Here is a 13,022-nt window from a genome sequence, read left to right as displayed (position 1 = left end):
CCCATTAAAGTAAAGGAAGATGAAAATAGATTCACAAACACAAGATGATAACAGGCACAAATTTCATCTAAAACACAATCCGAAAGTAAGATAACAGAAAGCAAATGTTCATGAAATGGACATCCCAATTCCATCAGCAAACATTTAACTTTGACATAGATTACATTTGATAACTGAGCTATAAGTCCTAGACCTTCCAACACTTCCACTTAATTGATGTTGCTCTAAAATTGCCACAAATTTTAAACTCTAGCTCTCTTGCTACTGCAACTAGGACACTTGTACTGCTTGATATGCTCAGCTTTTGCTGGGGTAATCTTCACACATTTGCCATGGAACCATCTCTCACAAATATCACAGCAAATCCAGAATTCATCCGTGGCATAATTATCACCACAAGCTCCACAGAGAGTTGCCCCTTGTTCTTCTTCTTCTTCTTCTTCCTCCTCCTCCCCACTTTCATCCTCCATTTTAGGTGGAGACACCTTTACTTCCTTGGGCTGGGGCTCTGGCAGTCGAGGCTGAAAATCAAAGATAATAGCTGAAAACATATGCTCAAACAAAATGGGAAAAGAAACAGTAACTATATATGTTAGGTCCAGTATATGAGAACCTTTCCACTTGATTTGCTTTTGCTGCTATTGTTGTGAGCGGCATCGCGTGCCTGCTTAGCAGCTCCAGTTACAACCTCAAACACTGTTGGGAGATCATTTGTCATTTGGAAAAGCCTCTTCCTGTATACATGATTTCCAAAATAAAACAATTATCCTCCCTAAATTAATATCAGATATTGGAAGCCACCTATGTTACTCGGACTCTCCAATATTGATGCCGTACTTGTGTCAGATCCTCCAAAAAATGCACTAATTTTGGAGGATCCGACATGCAATCCGAGCAACATAGGCACATTAATGAGATTGGACTCTAGCTAGGCAAACTATCCAGACACTTGACAGATATAAGTCAAATTTAAGTTGACATTTCTGGACATGTACGCATGATTATGGAATCCCATGCGACCAGTTTCCCAGTATAAACTCCAGCTTATAACGATTTCAGTCATATTTTCACATCCATCAATATCTCTAACCTACAATGGCAGAAGACACAAAAAGTGGACTCCAGGGTAGAAAAGAGGGACCAAAACCTGCTACATGGAAGTTTCTCCCATCATTATACAGCATTTGTGCTGTCCTGAATGTACCGACATGCTAGACATCCTTCGCTTACTCACTAAGCACTAATATTCAAAGATGCTACAGGCTACAGCCAATAATAACAGCTGACAGTAAACCTCTCTCAAGATGAAAACCTTCAGCTGTTCACTGAGTTGAGCACTATTTTATTCAAAGATAATACATTCAGAAACACCAGCTGATGGTAAACATCTCGACATGTCAGGCATCCTTAGCTTTGCTGAATCAAACATTATCTTATTCAATGATGCCACAACGAATGCCACTAAGTGAATGGATTTGCTTTTGTAACAACTAGCACCAAATAACCTTCCTAGAAGAGTGAAAGGGCAAAGAGCATTGCAAATCTATAATCCTTATTTAAAAGGTAATAATAGTAAACAAATTTTATAGTAGAAAACTAAAAATGGAGATGTCTGGAATCTCATCACACCAAGATTATCATTGCAACAAGTCATCAGTATACTCACCAAGACAAAGAAATAACACATCTATTTTCTAAAAATGGGAGATGTCTGGAATCTCATCACACCAAGAATATCATTGCAACAAGTCATCAGTATACTCACCAAGACAAAGAAATAACACATCTTTCATGACGCAAAGAATATGAAACACTGACCAAATGAACTTAGGTTGAAGGTGAACGCACTAAATGAACTTTGGTTGAAGGTGGACTTCTATATATTGCCTAAATAATCTAACTGCTAGCAATTCTCTATTCTAGAGTTCTAAGTTAGTAAGCATGGAGTTCAACAAAAAATGAAAAGTAAGCTCCAACGGGAAAAATGTGAGTTTTAAGCAGCTTGAGGGGAACAACTATGGCAAAGAAGTAGCTCAACTTATGCCACAAGATCCACCCCTGAATAGATAAAAAGAAATCAAGCAAAATCTACCTAATATACAATGCAAAGACAGAGTAGAAGGAAGGGCGGGAAATCCGCACAGAATTTAATAGCAGGGAAGCACATGGCACAACACTAATTTAAATTTGCCAAAAGGTAGCCCAAGGCCTCCAATGTCTTCCATCAAACAGGAAAAACATACACATTCAAATAAAATATAATGGGTAGGACCAAGTTTGCAAGACAGTTAAAACGATAAAGGTGAAATCTATTGGTAACAGATTTTATTTTACCTTTCACTCTTGCCGAACCCAAACCGTGCGCCAAAGTAGAATGCAACAGAAAGCAGCCATGAATCACTGTGAACAGCAACAAGTGATAACCAGTCTTTCTCTTGCATTCCATCACGTGCGAAGTTTATGCCCAATGCTGGCTCCGGAAGTTCTGGAGGCACCTCCTCTACAGGGAGGTTTACTTCCCATGTTTCATTAGGAAGCCCATAGAGACACAAGTTCTCCTTTTCTGAAAGTAAACATAGTTAAATTCAGAAATTGTCATAAACACTTCATAATTGATCTGCATAAGTGATCTATATAGAAAACAAGAATTGAACATCCAATGAAGAAACACACCCAACAAGCCTCTATACAAGGAAAAAGAGAGGGCAAGCTGTGAAATGAAGGGGATAAGAATGATGCAACACAAGAGAAAAATCAATTATCCTTACAACTTCCAGGCTTTAATAAACTTCTACGAAACCTTAAATAAGTGTGTAATCTATCGGACTAAAAACATTAAAGAGAGATATAAACTGTCATAAAGGCCGACACAACTGTTTGAAATATAGAGGGAGTAGTCTATCGATATCATTGTCACAAAGGTCACAATGAACATTTAAGCAAATGGGATCAAAATAAATAACAGCAACGAAATAAAGAATTTAGACCAGTTCTTCAAAATAGAGTTTTTAACAGAGACTGTTGAATAAGTATAAACAGTTAGTCACTGCATAAAAGAAAGGAATCAAATGCTCGGGATAAAGCCACGGTATGTTTCCCTACTATATCAAATACTTCAAAAACAATTAATGAATACTGGAACAAGAAAAGCACCTCTAAAATTGCCAAATGCAAAATAAGGATTTCCAAATTGTTTTTTCACAGACCAGAAATACAGTACTCTCACCTCCTACCCCCCATCCCCACCCCACCCACCAAAACCCCAAAGAATAATGAAAAAGAGAAGAGAGAAAAAACTTACCAAGAAAGAGAAAAAAAAGGAAAGAAAACACATACTTCAACCCACTTTAACTAAGCTGCCTCCAGACACCTTAAGTATGTATATACACCAAATGCATCAACATAAAAAATGTCATAAAGACATCAAAGTGGTTTCAACACTCCAATCATATGCACTTTTACCCATCATAAACAAGATAAACAATCAAGACCCCACTTGTGGGATTATATTGGGTATGTTGTTGTTGTTGCTGCTGTAAGCAAGATAAACGATGGTTGGAGACACTGCCACTGTGATAGAGAAATGATGATCATTGCTACATAAAAGAAGTTCTAACCTCTTCTTCCTTGAGAATTGACAAAAAGTCATCAAGACTACAACGAGAACAGTTCTGACATTGACATTCTCACTAAATGACACAAAATTCTAAGTAATGATCTCATTTTACAACTCATATTCTGGAATGCAGTTTGAGATCATGATAATTCTGTTGAAAATGCAGAAAAATTACTCTTTCAAAATTGAAGGCGACAATTAACTACTTAATAAAGATATGATCTTTCCATTCCTGCATGGCAGCCAAAGAAGAACATCAAATGACAAAATTATATAGGCAGTCAGAAAGCTCTAACCATGAGTTCTAGGCCACTCCTTGGGACAAACAACATTGAAGTTCCAAAACTGACACAAAGACGGGACAAGAAGCAAATTATAAGATTCTGAAATATTAAGTCACAAGTCCTAATCAAGTTGCTAAATCACTCTACCAAATTGACAATGAAATCCCAAAATACACTAGGAACATTAAACAGCAGAAATTTAAAGAAAAAACAGGAATATAAAGAAACAGTCCCAGAAATTAAAAGCTATAGCCTTATAGAAAAATATATGAGCTTGACTCTTATAGGAATATAAGAGTCACAAAGTCCTAATCAAGTCGCTTAATCACTCAACCAAATTGACAATGAAATCCCAAAATACAGTACGAACATAAAACAACAGAAATTTAAAGAAAAAACAGGAGTATAAAGAAACAGTCCCGGAAAACTTAAAGCTAAAGCCTATAGGAAATATACTGCATTTAGAAATACACCTCAAGCTCATAGCACAGAAGAACCAAATGTGAAAATATTGATGGACCACAACAATCCATCAAAACTGAGCAGCAGAAAACTCACCAGGATCACACGATTGATAAAACTTCTCGACATCTGCATAATTTTAAAAAAAATATCAAGAACATCATAATTAGCAAAACCAACAAAATTCAGAAACACCCAGAAAAAAATTATGCTCAAAACCCCATAAAAGTGCATGAAAATTCTAAGAAAAAAAAAAGGAAACAACACTACAAACCTGTAGTTAGTGCTTTGATTAAACCAGCTCTCCGACCTTTGAAATCGTTGAATACTTCTTCTACAGTCCTAGGTACCGTATTTTCCATATTTCTAACAACCCCACAAGAAAAAAATTGAGTCTTTGAGAAAAAACAAGAAGTGGGTTGAAGAAAATTAGGGTTTTTCCCCCCAAGAACTAGGGTTTCCTCTTCATGTTACCCAAACTTAAAAATTAGTTTGCTATGTACTGTGAAAATGAAGATTCATAAAGAGAAAAGCTTAAATTTTTATGAGAAACTGTGAGAAGTAAGTAGAGATATTGTAAGAAACGGATATAGAGAGAGAAAGAGAACAGCAGGAAGAAAGAGGAAAGTGGGGTGGTGGGGAAAGGGTTTTAGCAGCAGCATTTATTTTAGTTTTTTTTTTTGGTAAATAGATACATGTAGCACTAGTGTACGAATACTTGGATCTATTGGTTCTTTCAAAAAAAAAAATGTGGCAGAGAGATCAGAAATCTGATGTGAAATGTCTTTTTATTTGTTGTTAAATTATAGTACTTAGTAATACTCCCAACTTGAGAATATTTTATTACTAGAATTTAGGATGAAGATTTTGCCTTGGAGAATGGAGAGGGATTCTTCTGTCTTCTTTTCTTTTCTTCTTGTTTGATGATGAGACAGAGGTGTAAAAAAAAGAAGGCTATGATGTTTGTGTTTTGTGGGTTTTGATTTTGACATTTGTTGTTTCCAATAAAAGTTGGGGGATATAAATACCACGGATAGCTTATTTGGGTTTTATAGTTATCAAAAGGTTTTACTTTTACTCAAATGAGAAAAGTACAAGGATTTTTAAAAAGTTAAATATACCTTTAATTTAATAGTCGTGAAAAATGATTTGAGAATCATGAGATTTGGATACAAAGTTTTGTTGATGAACAAAATTGAGTGATATAGTGAGAGTTTTAAGAGAACACATGTAATTAGTTAAAAATGCGCAAGCTGGTCCAAAAGAATTGTTGGCTTCAATTGCACCATTGTTCCTTCGGAAGCAATCTTCATCCTTTTTTTCTGGGTTATGGTAAGTTGAATTTGCTAACCTAAAAATTAATCTTATTGTGATTTTATTTACGGTTCCCAACTAATTTTGGGATTAATTTTCAGGGTTTTGACTGATTTGTTTGTTACTAGTATACTAGTTTTATTTTGTAAATCAACTTATTGGTGAAAAAGCGGAGATTAAGTTAGAGAAAGAGGGAAGAGGTTATAATAGATGTGAGAGAGCAAGTGTACCTATTGGGTTGCGTAAATATTTCTTCTGATGAAATAAATCATAGCAAGGCGGTGATTTGAGTATAAAGACAAACTCCAATATTGAATTAAGGTGAGTAGCTTTTTCACTAGTTTTTACATTTTTTGATAACTGAATTTCTTTTTTTCATACGTATCAACTAAGATACGATTCAGAAGTTGTGTATTAGGTTATTCTTATAGTTCTTGTTTTTGATATCAATATGTTTTATGTTATTTTTTTGTTGTTATTGTTCATCTCGATATGTTTTCTTCACTGATTTCTTTATACTCTACACTGCTCATATCCTACTGGGTACGTGGATTGTTCTTCCTGTCAATCACTTAGATTATTCCAATTTACAAAGGTTATAACATACTATCAAAAGAGGTCATGGTTGCGATTATGGGTATGTATGGAAAGTTTTAGTCTTTGGAGATTGCACAGCAACAGTTCGATGAAATTCCTGAGAGAGCTGTTGCAGCAGATTGGAATGCTAACAGCTTATGGCAATGTGATTGAAGCTGTTGAATTGTTGTAGAAGATGAAGAAAGAAAATATTGAAGCAGATAGAATAACCTATATTGGGGTATTAAAAGCTTGTAGTCATGGTGGACTGGTATAAAGGACAGACCTCATAAGTTTTAAGCAGGTCGTTGTTCCGGTACTCAAAACTATCACAAAAGTTTTGGAATTCATCATAATAAATACAAAAGTAAAAAGTGAAAATGGATCTTCAAACACAAGATGATAACAGGCACAATTTCTTTTAATCTAAAACACAATCCGAAAGCAAGATAACAGAAAGCAAATGTTCATGAAATGGACATCCCAATTCCATCAGCAAACATTTAACTTTTGACATTTGATAATTGAGCTAAAACTCCTAGACCTTCCAACATCACCACTTAATTGTTCTTGCCACAAATTTTAGACTTTAGCTCTCTTGCTACTGCAACTAGGACACTTGTACTGCTTGATATGCTCAGCTTTAGCTGGAGTGATCTTCACACATTTTCCATGGAACCATCTCTCGCAAATATCACAGCAAATCCAGAATTCATCAGTCGCATAATTATCACCACAAGCTCCACAGAGAGTTGCTCCTTGTTCATCCTCCTCTTCTTCTTCCTCCTCCCCACTGTCGTTCTCCATTTTAGGTGGAGACACCTTTACTGCCTTGAGTTGGGACTCTGGCTGTCGAGGCTGCAAATCAAAGAGGATGCAGAAAACATATGCTCAAACAAAATGGAAAAAAAAAACAGTAATTCTATATGTTAGGTTAAGTATATGAGAACCTTTCCACTTGATTTGCTTTTGTTGCTATTGTTGTGAGGGGGATCACGTGTCTGTTTAGCAGCTCCGGTAACAACTTCAAACACTGTTGGGAGATCATTTATCATTTGGAAAAGCCTCCTCCTGTATACATGATTTCCAAAATAAAGCAATTATTCTCTCTAAATATATCTCAGATAACCATTTAACCAGTGGAAGACACATTTATGAGATTGGACTAGCTAGGCAAACTATCCATACACTTGACAAAATATAAGCCAAATTTAAGTTGAACATTTCTGGACATGTACACATGATCACGGAATCTCATGCACCAGTTTCCCAGTATAAAATCCAGCTTATAATGATTTCAGTCATAGTTTCACATCCAGAAGTTTCTCTAACCTACAATAGCAGCAGATACAAAAAGTAGACAACCCAAGGGTATAAAAGAGGGGCAAAAGACCTGCTACTCAAAAATTGCTCCAAGTATTATACAGCATTTGTGCTGTCCCAACATGTTTGACATTCTTTGCCTACTCAACTAAGCACTAACTTATTCAATGATGCTACAGCCAATAATAACAGAATGATCTCTCAACATGTCTGAACTACTGTTCACTCAACATACTATTTTATTCAATGATGATACATCCAAAAACACCAGCTGAAGGTAAGCATCTCAACATGTCAGGCATCCTTGCTTCTAAACCAAATATTATCTGATCCAATGATGCCACAAACTATGTCACTATGCAAATGAAACTGCTTTTGTCTAATAACTAGCACCTAATAACCTTCTCCAGAATAGTGAAAGGACAAAGGGCTTTACAAATCTATATTCCATATTTATATGGTAATGATAATCAAATTCTATAGAAACCAAAAAATGGAAGATGTCTGGAATCTCACTGCAACAAGTCATCAGTATGGTCACCAAGACAAAGAAATAAGACATTTTTTTTTTTTTTTTGATGAAGTAATTATTATATTGCAGGCATCAAGTAGATGCATAATAGTTACAGTACATTAGCAAAGGGTCAGCTTTCCTTTACATTGCTAGTTAAGAGTCAGGGAGCTGACACAGTTCAGAAAGGAACCAGGGGAATCTAGAGGGGATAAATAAACCAACTGTACAAAAACATGAGGCAATTAGCTTTTAGAGATTGGTAGGTAGTTGTATATTTCATCAAAGCATCTTCTATTCCTATCATTCCAGATACTCCAAAAAATGGCTGCAGGTATCATCTTCCAAATTCTCTTGATGGTGTTGTCAACTTTCAAAGCAACTCCAGCTTATCAGTACATCTTATCATCTTTACATGACACAGAAAATATGAAACACTGACTAAATGAACTTTGGATGAAGGTGGACTTGCTAAATGAACTTTGGATGAAGGTGGACTTCTACATATTGCCCAAATAATCTCACTGCTAGAAATTCTCCATTCCAGAGTTCCAACTTAGTAATCCTAATTACAGCTAATACTTATACTTCAGAGTTTTACTGTTATAAACTCAATATATTTGCACCTTCTTGGTGCTTTTGTATATAAAGTATATCCTTAGAATGAAAAAGATGTTTTAAACTCAACACCATCAATCAGTCACAACTGTCTATAAGAGCCTTAATATACCGATGAAGCAGAAGAATTGGAGTAGATTAACGGCAAGCATAAGCTCGTCTAATTATGATGAATTCTAAATACTGAATCTTGGAGAGATGAAGCAGATAAGGGAATCAAACCCACCTTATCTGGGATTAGGCCTAGTTCATGATTGATTGATTGCTGGGTTAACATACCTCAATGAGAGGCAACAAACAGGTCAAACACTATGTGGTAAGCAAGAAGACAACAAAAAGGAAACATATACCTATTTCTTCAACAGAGATCAAAGGGAAAAAGGGAGCTCTAACTGTATGGGTTAGAAAGTACAGTTCTGGAAAAGAGACGTTCATACATGATTGTTGACTAAATTTCTTCAGTGATTTTTCATGGAAAATTATCTCAGCTATGGAAAAAAAAAAGGACAGCAATCACAGAAGCTTATCTCCCTAAAATTGATCAATGGAGCATACAAGTTCTGGATGCACCAAATGCTTGGGGAGATGAATATTAAGAAGCATGAGGGGAATTGCTATCGGAAAGAAATAGCCCAACATATGTCACTAGATAAACCCCAGAAGATAAAAAGAAATGCGAGCAAAAATTACCAAACAGACACGGCAAAGAGGGTGGATGTTATTTTACCTCTCACTCTTGCCGAACCCAAACCTTGCACCAAAGTAAAATGCAACAGAAAGCAGCCATGAATCACTGTGAACAGCAACAAGTGATAACCAGTCTTTTTCTTGCATTCCATCACGTGCAAAATTTATGCCCAATGCTGGTTCCGGAAGTTCTGGAGGGACCTCTTCCACCGGGAGGTTTACTTCCCATGTTTCATTAGGAAGCCCATAGAGACACAAGTTCTCCTTTTCTGAAAGTATACATATGGTTAAATTCAGAAATTTTAATAAACAATTCACAAATGATCTGCATAAGTGATCTAAAATAACAAGAATTGAACATCCAGTGAGGGGAAACACACAACAAGCCTCAAAGCAAAGGAAACAAAGAGGGTAAACTGGAAACAAAGGGGAGAAGAATAATGCAACACAAAAGCAAAATCTATTATCCTTAAAACTTCCAGAGAAGGACTAAGAACTTTTAAGAGAGAGATACTATCATAAGGACTGACACAACTGTTTGATACAGAGAGGGAGTAGTCTATTGATATACATCATCACAAAGGTCATAATCAGCAGTTCCATAAATGGGAGCAAAATGAAATAAAGAATGTAAACCAGTTCTTTAAATAGAGTTCTTTAAAGAGATTATAAAATATATAAAAACAGTTAGACACCACATAAAAGAAAGGAGTCAAATGTTCGGGATAAAGTTATGGTATGTTTCACTGCTATACCAAATACTTCAAAAACAAAACGAGTGCTGGCACAAAAAAAATCTCTGAAACTGCCAAATACAAACTAAGAATTTCCATGTTTTTCCATAGACCAGAAATAACAGAATCTCCCCAACCCCCCAAAAAAAACAAAAAAAGAAAAAAAACTTACCAAGAAAGAGAAAAAAAAGAAGACAAGAACATTTATTAATCATAAGGTGACAGTACAATACCCACCCACTGTAACTACCCTGCCTCCAGAAACCTTAAATACGTATACAGCAAATGCATGCATTTACATTAAAAAAGTCATGAAAACATCGAAGTGCTTTCACACTGCAATAATATGCAATCATATGCGCTTTTACCCACATCATAAACAAGATTAATGATGGTTGGAGACACTGCGTCACTGTGATAGAGAAATGATGATCACTGCTACATAAAAGAAGTTTTACATCTCTACTTCCTTGAGAATTGATACACAGGATTACGATGAGAACACTTATGACATTGACATCCTAACTAAATGACCAATTTATCAAAAGCAAAAAGCGCAAAAAAGCTAAGGTCTGTTGGGGCTTTAAACACAAATAAAGCGTGGGCTTTAATGAAAAAGGATCCAAATTGAAAAAAATACAAAAAACATAAAAATAAAAAAAATATTAGTACAAGACTAATAAATATAAGCATGAATAACAAATCTATGGACAAAGAAATTGAACATTTTCACAATAAAGTGAAATATCAATTGTTAAATGCCTCCTCAGGAAAATTGTCTTAGAGCCTTAACGATGAAACTAAAACACACATTAAGTGAGTCGAAGCCCTCAACACGTTTGGAGCCTCTTTTTCAAGGCTTAAGCGCGCCTTTGACAACACTGTAAATGACATAAAATTCTAAGTAATGATCTCACTTTTACAATTCATGTTCTGGAATGCAGTTTGAAATCATGATAATTCTGTTGTAAATGCAGAAGAATTGCTTTTTCAATTGAAGCTATAAACTACTTAATAAAGATACGATCTTTCCATTCCTGCATAACAGCCAAAGAAGAACATCAATGACAAAATGATATCAACAGTCAGAAAGCTCTAACTTTAGGCCACTCCCTGGAACAAGAAAATAAAAATAACAAAACCGACACAAAAACAGGACAAGAAGCAAATTATAAAATTCTGAAATGTTAAAGAGTCACAGAGTCCTAATCAAGTGGCTTAATCACTTTTACCACATTTGACAATGAAATTCCAAGATACAGTAAGAATGCAGAAGAATTGCTTTTTCAATTGAAGCAATAAACTACTTAACAAAGATATGATCTTTCTGTTCTTGCATAAAAGCCAAAGAAGACAAATGAAAAAAATGATGCCAACAGCCAGAAAGCTCTAACCAAATGTTTTAGGCCACTCCCTAGAACAACGAAATTGAAATTACAAAACAGACACAAAATCAGGACAAGAAGCAAATTATAAAATTCTAAAATGTTAAGAGTCACAAAGTCCTAATCATGTGGCTCAATCACTTCTACCACATTTGACAATGAAATTCCGAGATACAGTAGGAACATGAACACCTTTTTATATGAAGACAATAATCCCAAAAATTAAAAGCTTATAGCTTATAACTTATAAGAAATATACTACATTTAGAAATACACCTCAAGCTCAATAAAACAGAACCACCAACTAGGCAAATATTGATGAACCACAACAATCCAATCTAAAAACGAGCAACAGAAACTCACCAGGATCACACTGCTGATAAAACTTCTCAACATCTGCAATATTATTTTATTTTTAAAAAAATATATCAAAAAATTAGCAAAACCCAACAAAATTCAGAAACACCCAGAAAGTAATTAAGCTCAAAAACCCATAAAAGTTCATGAAAATTAAAAAAACAAAACTACAAACCTGTGGTAAGTGCTTTAATTAAAGCAGCTCTACGACTTTTGAAATCGCTGAATACTTCTTCTACAGTCCTGGGTACCGAATTTTCCATACTACCCTTGTCTACACGCAATTTCTAATAACCCCACAAGAAGAAAAGAATTGAGTCTTTGAAAGAAAAAAAAAACAAGAAGTGGGTGGAAATAAATTAGGGTTTTCCCCAAGAACTAAAGTTTCCACTTCATGTTGCTCAAAATATGAAAATTAGTTTGCTATGTGAAGTGAAAATGAAGATTTCATAAAGAAAAAGCTTAGATTTTTATGAGAAAATTGTAAGAAGTAAAGTTGCAGTAATTGTAGGGAGAGAAAGAGGAGAATGAGACCAAAACAGCGGGAAGAGAGGGAAAGGGTTTTTGGTAAATAGATTAGTTTCTTATCTGTCTTTATTTTATTTTATTTTTGTTCGTTTTTTGGTAAAAACAGATACTGTGTATCACTACTCTACTGGTAAAAAAAAAAAAAAAGTTGTCAGAAATCTGATGTAAAAAGTCTTTTTATTTCTAGTTAAAAAGTTAAAATCATACTATACTCCAACTTGAAAATATGTTATGGAAAAATTACATTCATATCCAACTTATTTTACCCTATTCTCTAAAAAAATTATTATTTAAAAAAATTACAAAAATCTCTATTCTCTCACATTTTTAGATACATCACTTTACGCAACGTATCAAGACATATGTTATGTATCGAGACATTGATTATCTATTTGAATCGAGACGTAATGTATCTAGACGTTGAACGATGTATTTTAAATCGGGACACGATGTATCGAGACAATCTGTGATGTATTTGAATTTCACCAAAATCAAGATGTAAGCGATGTATCTAGACGTTAAGTGATGTATTCAAAATCGATACGTAATGTATCGGGACGTTGAGCGATGTAACCAAAATCAAAACGCGATGTATCCGAATAACACTAAATTTAAGAGTTTTTTTAT

The 13,022-nt window shown here is 34.8% G+C and overlaps 2 protein-coding genes across 2 annotated transcripts; both read right to left on the bottom strand.

Moving 5' to 3' along the window:
* Window positions 1-48: 48 nt before the first annotated feature.
* LOC125815411 (PHD finger protein Alfin1-like) lies at window positions 49-5,013 on the bottom strand. Its single transcript, XM_049494872.1, has 5 exons — window positions 4,637-5,013; window positions 4,459-4,491; window positions 2,335-2,563; window positions 614-734; window positions 49-521 (listed from the first exon to the last, which is right to left on the bottom strand). The coding sequence occupies exons 1-5, from the start codon at window positions 4,722-4,724 to the stop codon at window positions 243-245; spliced, it is 750 nt and encodes a 249-aa protein (XP_049350829.1). The 5' UTR covers window positions 4,725-5,013; the 3' UTR covers window positions 49-242.
* A 1,607-nt stretch (window positions 5,014-6,620) lies between these two features.
* LOC125815412 (PHD finger protein Alfin1-like) lies at window positions 6,621-12,453 on the bottom strand. The gene is made up of 5 exons (XM_049494873.1): window positions 12,043-12,453; window positions 11,874-11,906; window positions 9,432-9,660; window positions 7,203-7,323; window positions 6,621-7,110 (listed from the first exon to the last, which is right to left on the bottom strand). Exons 1-5 carry the CDS (start codon window positions 12,128-12,130, stop codon window positions 6,835-6,837), a joined length of 747 nt encoding a protein of 248 aa, XP_049350830.1. The 5' UTR covers window positions 12,131-12,453; the 3' UTR covers window positions 6,621-6,834.
* Window positions 12,454-13,022: the final 569 nt, after the last annotated feature.

The sequence above is a fragment of the Solanum verrucosum genome, unplaced genomic scaffold (assembly GCF_900185275.1).
Source record: "Solanum verrucosum unplaced genomic scaffold, falcon-dt-bn FXZP01000261.1, whole genome shotgun sequence".
Taxonomy (NCBI): Eukaryota; Viridiplantae; Streptophyta; class Magnoliopsida; order Solanales; family Solanaceae; genus Solanum; species Solanum verrucosum.
Note: the sequence above shows the minus strand (reverse complement) of the source record. Positions and strands in the feature narration are given on the sequence as shown.

What these genes read in the sequence shown, in the direction of transcription:
- LOC125815411 (XM_049494872.1), bottom strand. Translation starts at nt 4,724, where the DNA reads ATGGAAAATACGGTACCTAGGACTGTAGAAGAAGTATTCAACGATTTC. An exon ending in AATCAAAGCACTAACTACAG is followed by an intron (nt 4,492 to 4,636) that starts GTTTGTAGTGTT and finishes AAAATTATGCAG; the next exon opens with ATGTCGAGAAGTTTTATCAA. An exon ending in AAAGCAAATCAAGTGGAAAG is followed by an intron (nt 522 to 613) that starts GTTCTCATATAC and finishes TTTGATTTTCAG; the next exon opens with CCTCGACTGCCAGAGCCCCA.
- LOC125815412 (XM_049494873.1), bottom strand. Translation starts at nt 12,130, where the DNA reads ATGGAAAATTCGGTACCCAGGACTGTAGAAGAAGTATTCAGCGATTTC. An exon ending in TTATCAGCAGTGTGATCCTG is followed by an intron (nt 9,661 to 11,873) that starts GTGAGTTTCTGT and finishes GTATACTTTCAG; the next exon opens with AAAAGGAGAACTTGTGTCTC. An exon ending in GGGTTCGGCAAGAGTGAGAG is followed by an intron (nt 7,324 to 9,431) that starts GTAAAATAACAT and finishes TCATGTATACAG; the next exon opens with GAGGAGGCTTTTCCAAATGA.